The 17,806-nt window shown below is 41.0% G+C and overlaps 1 protein-coding gene across 1 annotated transcript; it reads right to left on the minus strand.

Annotated features, from left to right (window-relative positions):
* Nucleotides 1–14,292: 14,292 nt before the first annotated feature.
* Nucleotides 14,293–16,375, minus strand: LOC115597134 (pyrin-like; the record flags this gene model as incomplete). Its single annotated transcript, XM_030442860.1, has 1 exon — nt 14,293–16,375. A coding segment is annotated over one exon (771 nt), but the record flags the coding sequence as incomplete, so codon positions are not given.
* Nucleotides 16,376–17,806: the final 1,431 nt, after the last annotated feature.

Below are 17,806 nucleotides of genomic sequence, written 5' to 3' on the forward strand. Positions count from 1 at the left end.
TGTTTTTTAGGCATACATAAGCATTACCTTTAGTCACATCCACCCACTGCCTTCCTCATTATCTGACTCTCTCCAGGAAGTTACAGCAACGAGCAGCCACATTAAACTTACTGCCACCTTGAATAATATTACAGATTTCTCTGGTTTAGTATTGTCGGAAAATTGGAGAAAATGTAAGTAAACAACTCAGCAAACTAAACAACAAAGGTCTGGTAATTTTCACACATTTTTTGTAGGAATGTGTCTTATAATTATTCTCAGGAACATCTGTCCCAAGGTAAGCATGATGATGGACCACCTTCAGTTCGCCTACCGTCCCGGAATTGGGATGGATGGTAAGAGAACACTGGACATACTGTGAGGTGTGTCATGTTTTTTGACTTCTCCGGTGTTTTCAATAGAATACAGCCGGCACTTCTTAGGGAGAAACTGGAAGGGGCAGGAGTTGACCAGCACCTGGCTGCATGGACCGCAGACTTTCTCACCAACAGACCAGTATGTGAGACTCAAGGACTGTCTCAGATGTGGTATTATGTGGTAGGGGGCCCATTAGGGTACGGTGCTTTCTCCCTTACTTTTCACCCTCTAAACGCCGGACTTCATGCACAACACCATTAATTGTGACCTCCAAAAGTTCTCCAATGATACAGCCATTGTTGGATGTGTGTCTGAGGGGAACAAACAGGAATATAGGGGGGGTCATCAATGACTTCATTAACTGGTGTGAATGCAACAACCTGCATATGATCAACAGTCAAACAAAGGACATGGTGATCAACTTCTAGAGGAAGACACCACAGGTCACACCAGTGAACATCCAGGGTTTGGACATACAGATGGTGGCAAAATACAAATACCTGGGTATTCAACTTAACAACAAACTGGACTGAAAACACTGATGCCCTGTACAAGAAGGGCCAAATTCGCCTCCATCTGCTGAGAAGACTGAGGAATGAATTTTTCCTGTTGTGGGATAGATAAAGTCTATCTAATCTAATAATATTTTTAATGGGAAAAAGGAAAATAAAAAAGAAAGAAGTGGCCCTCACACCCAAATGCAAATCAAAATGGCAGATGATGCAGTAGACTAATATTAGTTTCCTGAATTGAGTGATCAGATTTATAAACATTCAATGTCTGTGCTCTCGGTACAGAAAATATTAATGCTATGTTTTGCATCGTAAAGCACAGAGACAGAAACAGGAGGAAACTGCTGTTGCCCACCACCTTCAAATATAAATTAATGTTGAACCATCCATTGACTCCAAGCCCATGTTCTGTAATGTATTTCACTTTTAGAGTTAGTATCCAATACACCCCATAGTTAACTGCCAGTGTTTACTCAGAGTAACAACACAAATGTGGTAACCCATCTTTAAAGACAGGACTTTTGATTCCATAAGATCTGTTAGTAATGTGTAGCCATTCAAATTTAAATGAGATGCAATATGGAAAGAAGATATTCTAATCATTTTAGGTTAGCAGCTTCTTCCTGCCTCCAGTCTGTGTCTTTAGCTATAAGCTTGAAATATTTCAGACATTCTCTGACCTTGATATAGAGAGGATTGAAATAGCTTGTACCCCCTTACTGCCCGTAAGACATCTGTCCTTTTCCTTTCAGCTGATAGTATCAAACAAACTCTCTCACGTTTGTATTTTGTCTGTCATTTCACACTCTTCAAGAGCAACGCCAGATATTTAGCTGTGACACAGTCTACTTACGTGCAAGTGTTTTGGGATATCATGGGGTTGATAACATGAGTTGCTACATTCATCAATGTTTTTTTAACCTTGGAGGAATATTACTTTGTGTTCTCTGGAAAGAATGCAGCCTTGATTGACAGAGTAATTCTCTGGCCTTGTCCTGACTGGTGTCTGTGTCATTGTTTGCTGTTTTGCAGTCCAGATTTCTCTTGGCAGAGATATCCCAACAAAGAGCAATCAACACTGCTCTCTCCTAAATGTAAGAAAGATGCGTCCTTTTTCTTTGTATACTGTGATTAAATACACAGTTACACAGTTTAATCTGCTCATCAAAGGCAAAAGCAATAAAAAACACTGGATCCCAATTCTGATTTATTTCAGTTGCACCACAACAACAACAACATGACCATGATGAGCTACACTGATAAGAACTAGCAAATTAAAGATGCAAGGGTAATTCTTCAATAATGAAAGCACATACTTTGTTGTGCAAATGGATATCAGCATAGGTCAACACAGAGTCTTGTTTCTCTCCATCTGTAACAGATCAGGATCTTAATGATCATGTTCTTATTTCTTTCTTTAAGATGGCAGGCTCCTCTGTTTTTAAAGTTATGGCTTGCACAATCATTTTTATTGTGTCATCCGCTTCTTCCTCTACATATTGTACCATCAGCAAAATTATATTCTCATCATCTGTCGTAAAGCAGTTCCCTTATTTCTGAAGATTCATACTACAGCAAAGAATGATAATTGTTAACATGTTTTTTGCGGAAATGATGAAGCTAACTGGCAGTGGTGTCCTGAAAGCATCCAGCCCCAATATCTGTCCTACAACACATCATCATATACCCATATATATTCAGTAACAAGATCAAGGGCTCTATCTTATGCTCGACGCATAACTGTCACTGCTAAAGGACTCATTATTCAGACAGTAAAATGGGCCTTCACATGCAGGTTCATAACATGCAGACACTCTGATTTAATGATAAGAGAGGCTCCAATTTCTGAGAGTTCAAAAAGTAACCAAAGCTGTCATTTAAATGTTGTGTAGTCAAGAGTATGATATTCTGACCTGTAGAGGAGTAGACTGAAATGGAAACAATTATAGCTGAGTAAATGTACTTAGTTACATTCCAACACTGCTAATTTGCAACTTTAGAATCCAGTGGAGATGTCACGGATTACCAAACATCCTGCAGAATAACCCGAGGATGAGATTGGACAGTGAGATAGGCTCCCACATGGACAAAGCCTTTGATCCTGTGATTCCTCTGGTATCAGTGGTGTCATCTGTCTCCATGTGCCTTCCTGGCAGGACGTGGCTGAGATCCTGCACAGAGCCGCTTAAACCTTGAGCCTTGAGTTCCAGCACCATTTAAAACAAACAGTCAATGTAAATGTAACTATTGCATTATAGTTTATATAACTACTGATTCAATTGTTATATCATGTAACATCTTGCTGCGTACTAATACTGCTACCAAATTAACTAGTACATAATTAGTCAAACTTTGTCTCTTTTTCAAGTCTGTTGCTATGTAATGAATAATTATAGCATTACTTTTAATAATGTTATCATGTTTTCTTTCATTATTATTGTATACAGTTATTATCATTTAATATGTGACAAATTAAATGAAACACCAACATACATTGGGGGGATGAACACATTACTCTCGAGTATATCCTCTCATGTAGTGCCTCGATGGAGAGAACTGTCTAAGTTTGAGTTCACACCTATTATGTAACTGTCATGATTTGCTCACATGTGCACTATGCCATAAAAAACTCTACACATATCCCATTTCCTTTTTTTGTTGTTGCACTAACAAGACAGTTTTCATACTCATATTTATTATCTATTAACAACAACACTGCCACACTGCTTACAATTACACTGTTCACAGTGTAAAATATTATGTAAAAACAATGTATATGAGTCTATTTCTATTTCTTACCTTTTTATTATATTGTTTATTTTTTTCTATTATTATTGTTTATGGCAATGTTCCAGTCCTTTGGCTGCTGAAACAAGTTTGTTTGCGGGACAAATAAAGGTACCGTAAATTCCGGACTATAAGCCGCTACTTTTTTCCCACGCTTTGAACCCTGCGGCCTATAATATGATGTGGCTAATCTATAGATTTTTAGGGGCTAACAGCCTCCAGGGGGCGCTCTATCAGGAAGCGCAAGAGCGAGACAGACAAGTGGAAGAGATAATGCGCCGAGGAAGATGCTAGTTTGTGTTTTGAACAGTCATTTTGCGCATCATGCACACACCCTAATAATGGAAAACACACGAAGAAATGCATATGATGCAACTTTTAAGTTAAAGGCAATCGATCTGGCTGTCAAAGAAGGAAATAGAGCTGCTGCACGTAAGCTTGAGAGACGTTGGAGACGGCAGCGTGAAGAACTGACTCAATGCAAAAAGACAACAAAAGCTTTCAGAGGTAATTAAAGCAGATGGCCCGAACTTGAAAACGTTCTTGAAGACTGGGTGAACACACAGAGAGCAGACGTCGACACCTGCGGCTTATAGGCTTATAGGTCAGCTGCGGCCTATAAATGTACACATTTTTTTTTACTTAAAAATTAGGTGGTGCGGCTTATATTCAGGTGCATTCTATAGTCCGGAATTTACGGTATTCTGATTCTGACTCTGATTCTGATGAAAAGGACCCGCCAATGAAGCAACGTGGTGTTAACTCAGAGAAATGAAACCATGATGTTGAGCCTAGCTAAAATTTTGCACCACAGCTCTATGTTATCAGCCTTGACTAATCAAATAATTGCATGCGCATGTTCCTGGTTGATTATTTGGTGTTACATTAGGAGATCGTCATGATGAAAAATAAAATGATTGTCATCAGTCTTGAGAGAAAAAATCCCGACATATGTCTTTATAAACTGCTGCACAGTTTTCTAAGACTTCAAAGTCATTGATCTGTCACTCAAATCAACATTCTGTGTTTAATAATGACAAATAGACTACCTTGTTACCTTGACCTGCATTTGTTATGTTTCTCCACTCATTTACTCAGGATTCTTCTCAAACTCTTACATGCATACCTCCATTTTTTTGTGGCCTGGGATTATATTATGATCATGTCACAGTAACATGTCAGGTTTAGTGCAGAGCATCATTATCTTTGATACTGAACAGTTCTGTTGACAGAAGCTCTGAAAATGACAATGTACCTGGGGCTACTTATGATGAGGAATATGGTTTGTGCCATTTATTTATGGCCCTAGTAGAAATTAGGAGGGATGAAGGAAGTCAAATTCAGTTAACTCAACTACCTCAATCTTGCTGCTATAAAGGTAGTTCTCCTGGCCAGATATCCAACTTGGTAAGCTCGAAGATCTCATCATGGACTGGAAAAAGGAAAGAGGTGACACAGCTTCCAAAGCTGCAGAAAGCTCTACAACTCTTTGGCTTGTCCAGAAACAGATCTGCTTCAGCTCAGGAAATCCCACAAAAACGCAAAAGATGCCACATTTATCCAGCCAGGCTCAACCGCAGAACAGTGGAGTTGTTTTAGCTGGGCACACAACCCTGTTGCACTGCCCACAAGCAAGACAGTGTGATTACTGTTCTGATTCATTTGGGATAGTTAGGCGCCAGGCTTTATCTACTTCCTGTCATGCTAAACTGATGCCATGTTCCCATGATGGTTTCACTTATCCTGGAATCGTTGGAAAGGTTCCTGAGTTGGTGATTAACTCTTAACTAACTAACTAAGATTTGATTCATTTGACATGAATGAAATGGAGGCAAGAGAGGAGAGCAAGAAAGAAAGAAAGGGAAAAAAAGGGCATGTACAGTCTGAGCTGTTTGACCAAAGTTGTCTGAAGTTGTGCCTCCTTTCTTCAGAGCCCCTAAGGTTTTTCTGTCCCAATTAGCAGCGGTGCATCTGTGCTGATTAGTCAACAGCTTTTCAACTCCTGCCAGCAAAGGAAGCCAAAAAATGGGAGAAGGAACTCTTGGCCTAGATTCCCAACTATTCAGTGTCTAACAAGGTGAAGTGGCATGCATTAAATACAAAGAGGAAAACAGGCTGTGTCGCCAAGCTGGTTGGCCTTCATGGGACTGTGGAGGAAGACAAAGAAATGAAATCTGCACTACTTCCACTCCTTTCAGCTTGCAGACAATAAGGCTGAATTTAATACCAGTGGGATCTGCTTGTGCCATCAGAAGCTGGTCTGATTTCCAAAATGAAAGACAACCAATAAATACCCGAGTTGAAGGAGTGTCACTTTGCTAAAGTTTTCCGGCCCATAAAACTACAGTTTTTACTTTTGAAAGCAATAATTCAACCTTCTGGAAAATAATATTATTAGTGTACTTTCTGAGGGTGAAATGGAAGGATTGATGTAAATGTCTGTGCCTTAGAGAGAAATTCCAGTATTTTTCAACCTGGGCCTTGTATTTATATGTTCTGGTGTGTAAATGATTCATAACTGCCAAAGGTTTTACAGTCGGTCCAGTAGCTCACCTCATCTGGCAGCCGTCACAGGGCTGCAATGGTTGTAATGTAATCCTTTGAGGTAACTCCATCTGTCATCCATCCACTAATCATGCTTGTATCTTTCCCTGACAGGCTGAGGTCGATATTCTGACTGTCTGACAACATTATCGACAGACATAGGTCTATTTTTTTAATATAAGGAAATTATTTTTGTCCCCAGAAACACAAGTCTCGTTCCAGCAAAAGTCTCACACTGAAATCTTGGGATAACTGCAATGGTTGGAGTTGCCCCAAAGGATTATGTTGCAGTCACTGCAGCTGTGTCGCGGCTGCCAGCTGAGGTGATCTACTGGACCAGTTCCGTAAACAAGGGCCCTGGTTTAAAAATACTAGAATTCCCCTTTAGATATGCAGCTAAGTGTCAGAATCTGATTAGCTTAGCATGAAGATGAAACAGGAAACATCCAACTTTGATTTGTCTGCAGTTAGGAAAATGCTAAAGGACACCTAAAGCTATCTCCTCTACATAATGTAATAATGGAACGTAATGTAAATGAATGACACTGCCTTAGTTTCAGGGTCCTAGTATTGTGCACGTTCATTCACTGTTGTTGTGATTTTCAGGTAAACAAAGAACTAAGCCACTGATAACATTATTATTAACACCTGTGCTTCACTGTGATAAGTCAAAATGTCTGCTATGAACAATGCCTGTGTTGCACACTGTTGGTTAGCCAAACAAGCATGTAACTAGCACATAACTCTCTCTTAAACTGTAAAATGACTTCTTTTACATCAATCTTAAACAGACCTTAAACCTGCGTCCATGCCTCCTCCATCTTTATGCTTAGCCAAAATGACAAATGACTAGTGACACATTTAGGAAAATTGGTTATTGCTTTATTTTCCATGAGTAGAACTGATAAGACTTTGAATGCCAAACATAAAGCCAGCACCAGCAGGCCATTAGCTCAGTTTAGCATGGAAGCAAAGGGAACCAGCAAACTTTGGCTGATTATATTCTATCATGTTTGTTTAATCCAACAAACTAAAGTCTAAAAGCTTCTGGTTTTTACAGGGGGTTATATCTTTGACTAGGCTCACTTTCTTTTTTACTTTGGACAGCCATGCTAGCTAGTCCCTTTTCCCCTGCATACAGTCTTAATGGTAAGCTAAGCTAATGCCCACTGGCACCTGCTTCATATTTGATGTATGTAACTTACTCCTAAATGGAATAATGCTTCACATTTTCAACAACAACTAATATGCAGTAAGCAGTAGCCTTCTCAACAAGATGAGCAGCCTCAACTGTAATTAGTTATTAGCGAGTTATCCCTCACAATCTGCCAGGGCTAACTGATGTAACTGTATGCCTGATGATCCCCTTCAATAATAATCACACAACAGCAACAGAGTTAATGCAAATCTCCACTGGAGCTAAGACTGTAACCTCTAATTGCCATGTGTTGTGAAGAAAATGTGTTTCTCTCTGTGGGACACACACATACACAAACACACACACACGCACACACACACACACACACACACACACACACTCAGTAAATTAGCAGGCTGTCATCTAGGGTGAAGTGCCAGGCTTGTGAGTCTGGTCAGGTTTGATTCCACAGTAAGCTGCTGGTCAGGGGTCTGTCCTTTGTTTGGGCAGATGGTGAAGGGGGGGTGGGTAAAGACATGGATGGGTGATGAATATCGCTCAATGAGCCAGCAGTATTCCAGTTATAAAATCCACACACCTCCTCTGTCAGAACGAGGTCATATAGTGACACAATCAGCAAAAAAACAAAACAATTTAGTTTAGAAACAAATGTGCGTTTGGAAAGGGGAGAAATCAAGGGCACCTAACAATATCATCAGAATTTCTTTTTTTTTTAAGTTGAAAGAAGATTCTCCTTTTTTTCTCTGAGAGACTTGTTTTACAAATAAACAACATACAGTTGTGACAATTATCAAGCTGCATTTTACAATTTCTACTGTATGATAGGCTAGTGCTAACAGGGCTGTGATGACCAAGTGTTGAAACACACAAATGAAACAAGAAAACAAGAATACATATCAGTGTTTAAGCTGACAACTGAAGAGAAAACACCTGCTGGTGACATCACCCCTCTAACCTGCCAGCTCTGACCACCCCTCACATCACTGCTCTGAGGGCCTGACTGTGAATTAGTTTGGATCCTGAATTGAATGTTTGGAAATGGGTGTCAAGCAGCCCCCCTGATGCATTATTCAGGCTAAGGTTGGTAAGTAATTTTCTGCTCTATTGACATCCTGATAGCAATAAACAAATCAAATACTCTAATGTAAGCCCATCTTATTGTTTCATTTAGGCTGAAAAGACAGAACAGGCTGCCTTTCTGTCTCCCTACATACCTGTCTATTCTGCCCATGTACTCATGGGCCATGACTGGAGTCTTCCAGGAGACTTGGTGGAAATATTGTTAGAGCCTGTTGACATGTTAGTTTGGCAGTGGTGAGTACCGACAATAATGTTTGTAGTTTACAGTCAATATGATAATGTTAGGTGTTTTCTTACATGTGAGTGACTCATGAGGTAGTTGGATTTGGTTAGCGATGAAGACGATGTGCTGTGCTCACAGCCTCTGAGCTTGTTCCTCAGCAGCTAACTCAGTAGCACACTCACAAATACTGTATCCAATGTTTTACAGTCACTTCTTTGACACAGGAAGATTATTGGGCCAGTGTGAATCACTTGACATTGTATGTTAGGTTGGCTTCGAAGCCTGACGCTCTTCTCCTGGGGGTTTGAGTCAGGCAGTGCATGCTCATGTGTTTTGGAGAAGTGTCTTGGAGGGAGGCCTGGAGTGAGGGTAGGATTTCTCTGGATGGATACTTTCAAAACTTGACTTGCTCTTGCTGGTTTCAATCACAACAGCACTATCGCTATTGGATCATATAGCTCGGGCCAATCTGCTCCATCTGAGCTTTGATGGATGCTCTCACATAATCATTGTGCATGGGCTAAGGTCATTTTCAATTACTTTATAAGTCAAGTAAGTCCATATACCGAGCAGCTGAGGTGCTATTTGTTCCCGCACTAAACAGTATGTCTTCCTAATGAATGCCTGAGAGAACACCAGTCTTTTTAGCACTGCTTGTTAAGCTGATGTTGTTAGAAATGCTTCTTGTCTCCTCTCACTCCCATCACAGTAGAAGCACCCTAATGCTTCTCCTCATTAGCCTGTCAGTCTATGGTAGTGATACTTCTCACTGGCAATGACTGCCATAAGAGCACAATTCACTCTAATGTGTCTGTCACACATTAACCCGAAGTCATGTCTTGGGCATCAAGCCTCTGTGCACTTCCAGAAAGCTTTTAGACTTCTGAAGCAGCTGGCAGCACAACAGACATTAAGGGTTTGCCCAACCCTTTGCAGATGTAGACAATGTCCTTGTGCTACTTTAGCCAGTTTACAGCAGTTCTTTTGGGATTGTGGTCGGATATAAAACTGCATGGCTTTCAAGCTTTACCAAGTCTAAAAAGGCAATACTCTTAGTGTGTAGATTATAGCACAAATGGATGATTTTGCAGCACATAACCAGTTTCTATCCAAGTGTAAAGAAATGTTCCGCACATTCGAAAGGCGGCGTGTGTTAATGTAGCAGAGCAAAAAGTGAGGTTCAAGATGTCAGGGTGGTGGATGGTTGTGTATTGCCAGAAACTGGAGTTTGCGCGACAACTCAGATCTATTGCTGTCTTTTTTAACCATAACTAAAAGCTTCTCACCTTATCCTAGTTTTAATTGCCTAACATAAAAGAATCCTCCACCAATTTAGCATTACACTCCTACACTCCATTACACATCATACCAAATTCAAAGCAGCAGAAATCTTTTTTTCTATTCCCCATATTCTTTGACAAAACCTAGTGCCTACATTACCCATGAGCCACTCAGCCACCAACAAGTGTTTTCTGCTAGCAGTAGCTAATGAAGCTTTGAGCCACCCAAAGCAGCCATCTGGTAAACTCACTTCTTTCTAACTCCACACCACCAAATTTCTTTTGTTTTCAAACTTGTAATCTTTAGCCCCAGCTGGGCTCAAATGACATCACAATCAAGGCAATGAGGTTGATATGAAAGATAAAAAAAAAACGACGAAACAATAAAGACTGGAGTGTCAGACACTGGAAAATCTAATTTAGTAAGAATATTAAGAACCTTAAAATATATGATATATATACATTTTGGACAATGTTGGACAAGAAACAACTACTTCTGCTTTTCTAATCAGTATGTGGAGCTGCATATTGAATTTGGTACTTCCAGATTCTTCAATGTAACTGCCTGTGACATGACCTCTAAAAGTAGCATTGGTACATCTAATTTTGTACTTCCTCATCTCATACATAACAGAGAGCATGTGGAATCTGAATATTGTTTTTAGAAGGGATTTGTGAAGGTTTAGACTTGCGACCTTGGTTTAGTGCAACAGAAATGTTTGTGTGCATTTATTTATGTATTTATTCATTTATCATTGGTTTTGTCAATTCCAGGATTCATTGGAACGCACTGACATGCAGTCCATGAGGTAAAACTAAGTGTCATTGGGCTACATCTGATCTCACAAAGTACTTTTGTTGTCTGACAAAGCTGCTATAATGTCTCGTTTTTTATAGACCAAATTGACTTTAATTGGTTTCAGAAGTTTTGAAGTGCTGTCTTGTCCTGACATATTTTTCTATCTTGGTCAAGACATGTTAACCAATATCCTGAGTTTGTCAATGGTTGTATTCAAAGGTACTGAGTGAAGTCATATTTTAGGGTTTAGTCTGAAGGATCCTCCAGAATTAAAATGATTCAAAAGTTAATTTGAAAGGATGAAGGTTTGGGAAAATGTCTATTGGGGAACACATTGGTATGCTCTCATGTCTTTTCCTCTACTGATGTGAGAGGAATGACTTGACCTAGTTGCCCTTGGCTGAGCAGTGAGGACTCCAGGAAGCTGGAAATTAATGTGATTGATGGAGAGTTTTAATGTATTCTCTGAGTAAAATGAACTGGCCAGCTGGTGCCAGCAATTGATATAATGATGCACATGTTCATATTCAGAAGAATGGCTGCTGAGCCTATATTTCCCGCTTCTGTCAGGTCGCATACCAAAATAGTACAAATATGTAAGCCTTGTGGCATAGGAGGGTGAAATGACCTTAGCAAGAGCAAATAACTTTAAAATATGATCTTCAATGGACAGAAACAATGCTGTTTGAATCCTTAAATAAAAGCTACATGTCTGTAAGTGTGTACAAGGATTCCATCAAGTCATGATTAGCACAGTGTGAATATCTTGAAAAATGTTTCCATATTAACGCTGGATCATATTACTATGTTTAATGTGAAACATGTTGCTCATAACAACAGCACTGTTGCGTCCCACAGCGCATTGTTTTGTGTCTAAAATAGGTAATCATTTAAAAGAAGAATGTCACCTCTAGAAAGGTGGTCCTTGTATGAAACTGGGCTGTCTAAGCAATACTGTAGATGGGTCTGACGAAACTCTTTGTTTGAAAAGTGATTATCGCTGTTCTGAATGGTCAGATGTGAAGGCAAAATGTAAAGGTTAAAATCCTGCCCGAATCAGGAACAAATGGGTTTGTGGGTGGCTTCTGACTCATTTACTCAAATGTTAAGTTGCCTGTTACAGAAAGTTGTAAAATTGAAGCACGTATGTACCAACAGAGACACCAAGACAAAAGCAAGTTTTTGTTTGGCCCTAGTCCCTACACTGTTAATACCAATCCGAGGTTTGAGTGGCAGTTACATCAAGAAGGCAGCATTAAAAATGTTTGTACAACTCTCAGCGGAAGAGGTTTGGAAGAGCTAATGAATAAGTAGATTTTGCTGTAAATTGAGAGTAGTACATTCGGGCATGAATAATTGGTCATTGTGGATACAGATGTCCAGGTCCCTGGACAAGCACTGGTATAATCAGTACATTGTGAAACCACTCACAATATCAGGATGTTTGCTCTCATATAATTGAACTGTGACTATAGAAGACCACTAACAAAGTAATCAATTAGCCAGCACAGACACAGGCCAATCATTGATCTGTTGTCATTTACAGTAATGCAAGAAGCCAGCAAGTCAAGTTTATGTTTACTACTTTTGCCTCATTTATGATGTGCCTGTATGATTACTTGCGTGTTAAAATTTTAAAATGTTACTGTAATGGCTAATGGCTGATGGTAGTGAATCGAGCCAGTTGTGCAATCCATTAAAACATCACTCATCTTCCCATGTCTTGGGCCTTCCACAGAGAGGTGAATTAATGGCCATAATGGCCAGGGTGGAGTCTGCTGCACCAGAATTTATGTCCTGCACGTTGACCCACACAGAAAAGTCTTAGAGCATCTTCGCATTATGCAAAATGGGTGGCAACAACTTTCCTAGAATCCTTTTGCTGCAAATAAGCTAGCAATGGGCAAGCTGGACCTAATGCATTTATAGTTTAATTGGCCCTGACACTTTATTGTATTTCCTTCCCACTTTGCTAATACCCCCGGGAGCTCTGGCCCTGGTTGGTGCCTCATTGGCGAAACCTGAGCTCAATCAAGACGATAGACTCCTCCAATAAGGACCTTCTGATTGTGCCGTGTCAGAGATTCTGCCTCTAAGTCGACTTTCTGAGTGGGGAGGGAGTCGAATATGTCGTCCGGACTTGCTCATTAAGTTTGACAGGGCCACCACTAATCACGTCTTCGGTTGACGCTGCAGTAACTGATAGCCCGACCGATGGAAGTTGGAGCTGAGAAAGTGGTGATTTTACTGCCGTGAAGACATTTTCCTCATCAGTGCTTGGATATTGTATGTCTGGACGTAATCACTGTTCTGTGTATAAAACGCTTGCAGACAACCAACTGGATAATGTAGATATTAATATTCCACAAAGACACACAGTAATATCCAAAGTGACTTCAGATTTGAATCTTTTCATCTTTTCAAGCAGACCTGTGATCTCTTCACATTCTTGTCATAAGGACTGAGAAGGACTGAGTCAGAGCTGTCTTTTCATATCTTTTCCCCGGCATCCTGACTGTGACTGCATGTTAAAGCTGTTGTTTGTTTCACATTCAGTGAGAACACCTTCAATATCATGACTGGAATTCAAGCTTCCAGGAACAGGACTGCAGTGTTCTGCAGTGTTCCACAGGTTAGTACACATTTATAGTTTATAGTTTTTGGCCCTAGTCCCTACTCTGTTAATACCAATCCGAGGTTTGAGTGGCAGTTACATCAAGAAGGGTGAGGAGCTCTGTCACCCGGGAGGAGCTCGGAGTAGAGCCGCTGCTCCTCCACATCGAGAGGAGCCAGCTGAGGTGGCTCGGGCATCTGTTTCGGATGCCCCCGGGACGCCTCCCTCAGGAGGTGGTCCTGGTATGTCCCGCCGGGAGGAGACCCCGGGGAAGACCCAGGACACGCTGGAGTGACTATGTCACCCAGCTGGCCTGGGAACACCTTGGGATCCTCCCGGAAGAGCTGGAGGCAGTGTCCGGGGAGAGGGAAGTCTGGGTGTCCCTGCTCAGGCAGCTGCCCCCGCGACCCGGCCCCGGATAAGCGGACGAAAATGGATGGATGGATGGAGGAAGAAGAAGGAAGTTCTCGCTTTCAAACTGTGGCTCAATGAAATGCTCAATAACTTTCATGTTTTGAAGATACCCTTCTTTGAAGAAAGTAGTCACAATTCAACAGAGCTGGCTACCCTGTGCCTTTATTATTTTATGCTACGTGCACTTACTGTATATGTTCACATTAACAATCGACAATTTCCCTGAGGCGTCACTCTGTGGTTTCAATCAGTTTCAATAATCCGAGCAAGCTTGTTCAGCAGAAGAGCAGATGTTAATGTTATTATTGTATCTTCTCATCTAAAAAACTGTATCCATAGTTGGTGTGTATTTATGTGCTTTTTCAGTTGTGTGCCATGTAAACTTGGTCACATCCATTTAAACTACCCAGTACGACTGAGGTCTGTGCGTAGCACAAGCTTTTTTTTAAGGTGTTATTTGCTCTATTTACATTTAGCGGACGATTTTGTTAAAAAAAAAAATCTGAGGCACTCAAGATGATTATTGAGTTAAAAGCCTTTAATTTATCTTGGCTTTTGAATCATAACAACAGTAAAGACATGCATTTCAGCCTTCATCAGGGCATTACAAAATGGCCCCCTTTGGGCTCTTACATTTATAGGTTATCAGATAGTCACATTATCAGTGCAGACAGGTAAATAGTACATGATTGATCTAGACAGTCACAAGACAGACTATATGCACGTAGGCAGTCACATAATTAGGCAGTTAATAGCAGGTTCACCAGGGAAAATCACAAATAATAAGCAGAATGATAATAATATATACACAAAATATACAAACAGATATTTCAAAACACTCAGAAAAATGCCTAAATTAACATTATTAGACTTTTAAAGGCATCAGATGTAGAAGTCTAGCAGGCAAAACTGTCAGAAAAAAGGAGAAGTCTCATTTCCTGTTCTAACCTTGGTATTGGGTATCTTTCAGTGTATACTGTATATCCAAAATAGTTTTCTTTGTAAGAGCCATTTTAATCTGTCTCCCCCCCTCACTGAGTTTTCTATACACTCTACAGTCTACATACACCCTAAATTACTCTCACAAGTTTGTCACTGAGAGTAGGGGCTCTTCTAAAACTAACGGTGGGCTTCTCTAAAGAAACTGTCATTTTTCAATATGTCTCAATTCTCTCTAATGATTTGTTTTATTTTATTTGCTTTACTGTATATTGTGTTAGTACACCTGATCTGAGTTTGGTTGTTGTACCTGCTTTTTGTTTTAGTCATTGTCGAGTTTGAATGAAGTGTGATTAATGATGAGTTAATGAGGCACTTAAGCTTGCCTTAGTTCAGTAAGAGAGAAACTTGAATTCATAAGGTGCACGGTTGTATTTTTCTGTTTTGAAAATAGAGGTATTTAATTTTATGACATTTCGTGAGTTAATTTTGTGAATTCATTACACTAACAGCTTGCATACATCTGCCAGGTCTAAATAAAGGGGCTTTCAGCCTCTTGCCAGTGCAAAGTAGTATTAAGAGACAGGACGGGCCAGGGCTAGCTGGTTAGCATGCTAACTTCAAAAGACATATCTGTAACACAGTACATAGACGTCTTTGACGGAACATCACCCCATTGATCCCTCCGACTCTGTTCATCATTTTGTTTTGTTGTCTCTTCAGTGTTCTGTCAAATACACTTCTGGCCATATCTTACAAACTGCTTCATTAAGGGTTAGAGCCAAAGACTCAAGTGAGGTCGGTGGGGGCTGGGGTTAAGGAGCACATTGGGTGGGGGTATAAGGGGAAAGTCAGAAGTCAGTGGAGGATCAGGAAATTGGTTGCTTTGTTCTAAATCACATTATATGACACCGAAGTTTTGCGATGTGAGTTTCAAAATGATCATTCGGACAAGCACTGAAGAATGGGTAGAGTTTCGCAGTGAAGTGGCAGCCAGTAAAGGAGTAAATAAGAGTTGCAGCATCAATGTCAAAAAAGCAGACCAGACCCTCATCATAATCCACAAACACCCCCACTTTCTCAGGCTGAGATCTCAGAGAGAGACAGACCGGGGGATCAGCAGGGGCAAAGTACTCGCCTTGACCCATACGACATACAGTCCAGTAACCATTCCTGGGGCTCAGCTTGCCTTCTGTCCTCCAAAAGAATGACTTTTGGACCACTCCTAAAGTCCACACTGACCATGATTTAACCTGACACTCAAAGTAGAATCTTCCTGAAGTGAAATCCTTTTTGGATAAGACACATCTGCAGTCAATACCCTGATTAGACTGAATAGGCTTGGGAAGCACTCTATTAGGATCAAGTGCCACATCCACTGCATACTGCTGGACCCTCTTCAGCTCGGCCTCAAACAGCTTCTTCATCTGTTTACTGAGCGTCTCCTCCAGCTGAGCCACAGCTCTCACCACAGTCCCCTCATATGAAGGTAGACGGATGCTGACTCCTTTCCATTCCTTCGTGGGTGGAGCAGTGTTCAGTGATGGGAAGCTTTGGAGGAGGTGGAGGTGGTCTTCAGACTGTGAGAGCTGCTCCACCTCAGAGCTTCTCTTCTTCAGCTCAGAGATTTCCTGTTCCAGCTCTTTGATGAAGCCTTGAGCCTGTTTCTCTGTCTCTCTCTGCTTCTCTTTGATGGTGTCGATGAGCTCGGCCTGGCTTCTCTCAACAGACTCCTTCAGAGCCCTGAAGACCTGAACACCAGCTGCTATCTCTCTGTCTGCATCTTTCTTACTGAGCTCCACTGAGCGCTTCATCTCCTCAATCTTCAGTCGTCTCTTCTGGATCCTCTGCTGAATTTCAGCGTCTGTCTTCCCCAGCTCGGCCTTCTTTCCTTCATATTCCTCCTTCAGAGGAACAACATCATGTGTCTTGTGGTCTGCATAGGTGCAGAGCATGCAGACACACACCTGGTCAGTCTGACAGAACAGCTCCAGAGGTTTATCGTGCTTCGTACACATCCTGCCTTCCAGGTTCTCCACAGGGTCGATCAGCTGATGTCTTTTAAGCCCTGCCATTGTCAGATGAGGCTCCAGGTGAGTCACACAGTAGGAGACCAGACACACCAGGCAGGACTTCAGGGCCTTCAGTTTGGGTCCAGTGCAGACGTCACAGGGAACTTCTCCTGGTTTGGAAACTTGTTGCTCTGAGCTGCTGCTGCTGGCTTTCTGTTGAGCTGACTGTCTGAACTGAGCAGCCATCTCAGAGATGAACGTGTTGACCTGCAGTTCAGGTCTGGTGTTGAAAATCTTTTTACAGTTTGGACACTGACACGTGACATTTTTATCCCAGTGCTGAGTTATGCAGGTTTTACAGAAGTTGTGTCCACATGGTATGGTGACTGGATCAGTGAACACATCCAGACAGATGGAGCACAGAAACTGATCCTCAGTCAGCAGACAGCTGGCAGCAGACATGTTTACACTCTGAGGAGAAAAGGTTTGAAATAACAAAACTGGAATCACATATCTTTTGAGAATTTGTTTGAAAGATGTTATTAAGATTAGCTGACTATCAGGAGTGTCATCATGACTTATGTAGTTATAGTGCATTCAATGGAAGGACAAATTTACTGAGAAAATGTACAACATATCATGTGGTTCTAAGTGCTGTATCATAGGCTACTGGACATGTTTCAGTTACTGAAACACTTCCAGTAGCCTACGATACAACACTTAGAGTTACCACGACCTGGATGACTGAGAACATGTATGCATGTATACAGTGTCTGGCTAACTATGACAGCTAATCACACATCAGGTCCTGGACCGTGCTGCGGGTGACGGAGAGCTCAGATGTGCACTTCAGCTGTGGTATTTCCATCATATCACAAGGCTCAGAAAATAAATAAATAAAAACATTTATTCTGACTGAGAGAAACTGAAACATTTCCCAATATATTACTCAAAAACTGTTTCATAGTATTTAGCCTTAATCTACAGAAGAGGAGGTAGAGAGCGCAGATGATTGGACACATCAAGTGTGGGGAAGAAGTAGAAGTTGCTGCTCTGGGCTGCAAAAACCTCAAACTATTTCTCTCC

The sequence above is a fragment of the Sparus aurata genome, chromosome 2 (genome assembly GCF_900880675.1).
Source record: "Sparus aurata chromosome 2, fSpaAur1.1, whole genome shotgun sequence".
NCBI classification, from domain to species: Eukaryota; Metazoa; Chordata; class Actinopteri; order Spariformes; family Sparidae; genus Sparus; species Sparus aurata.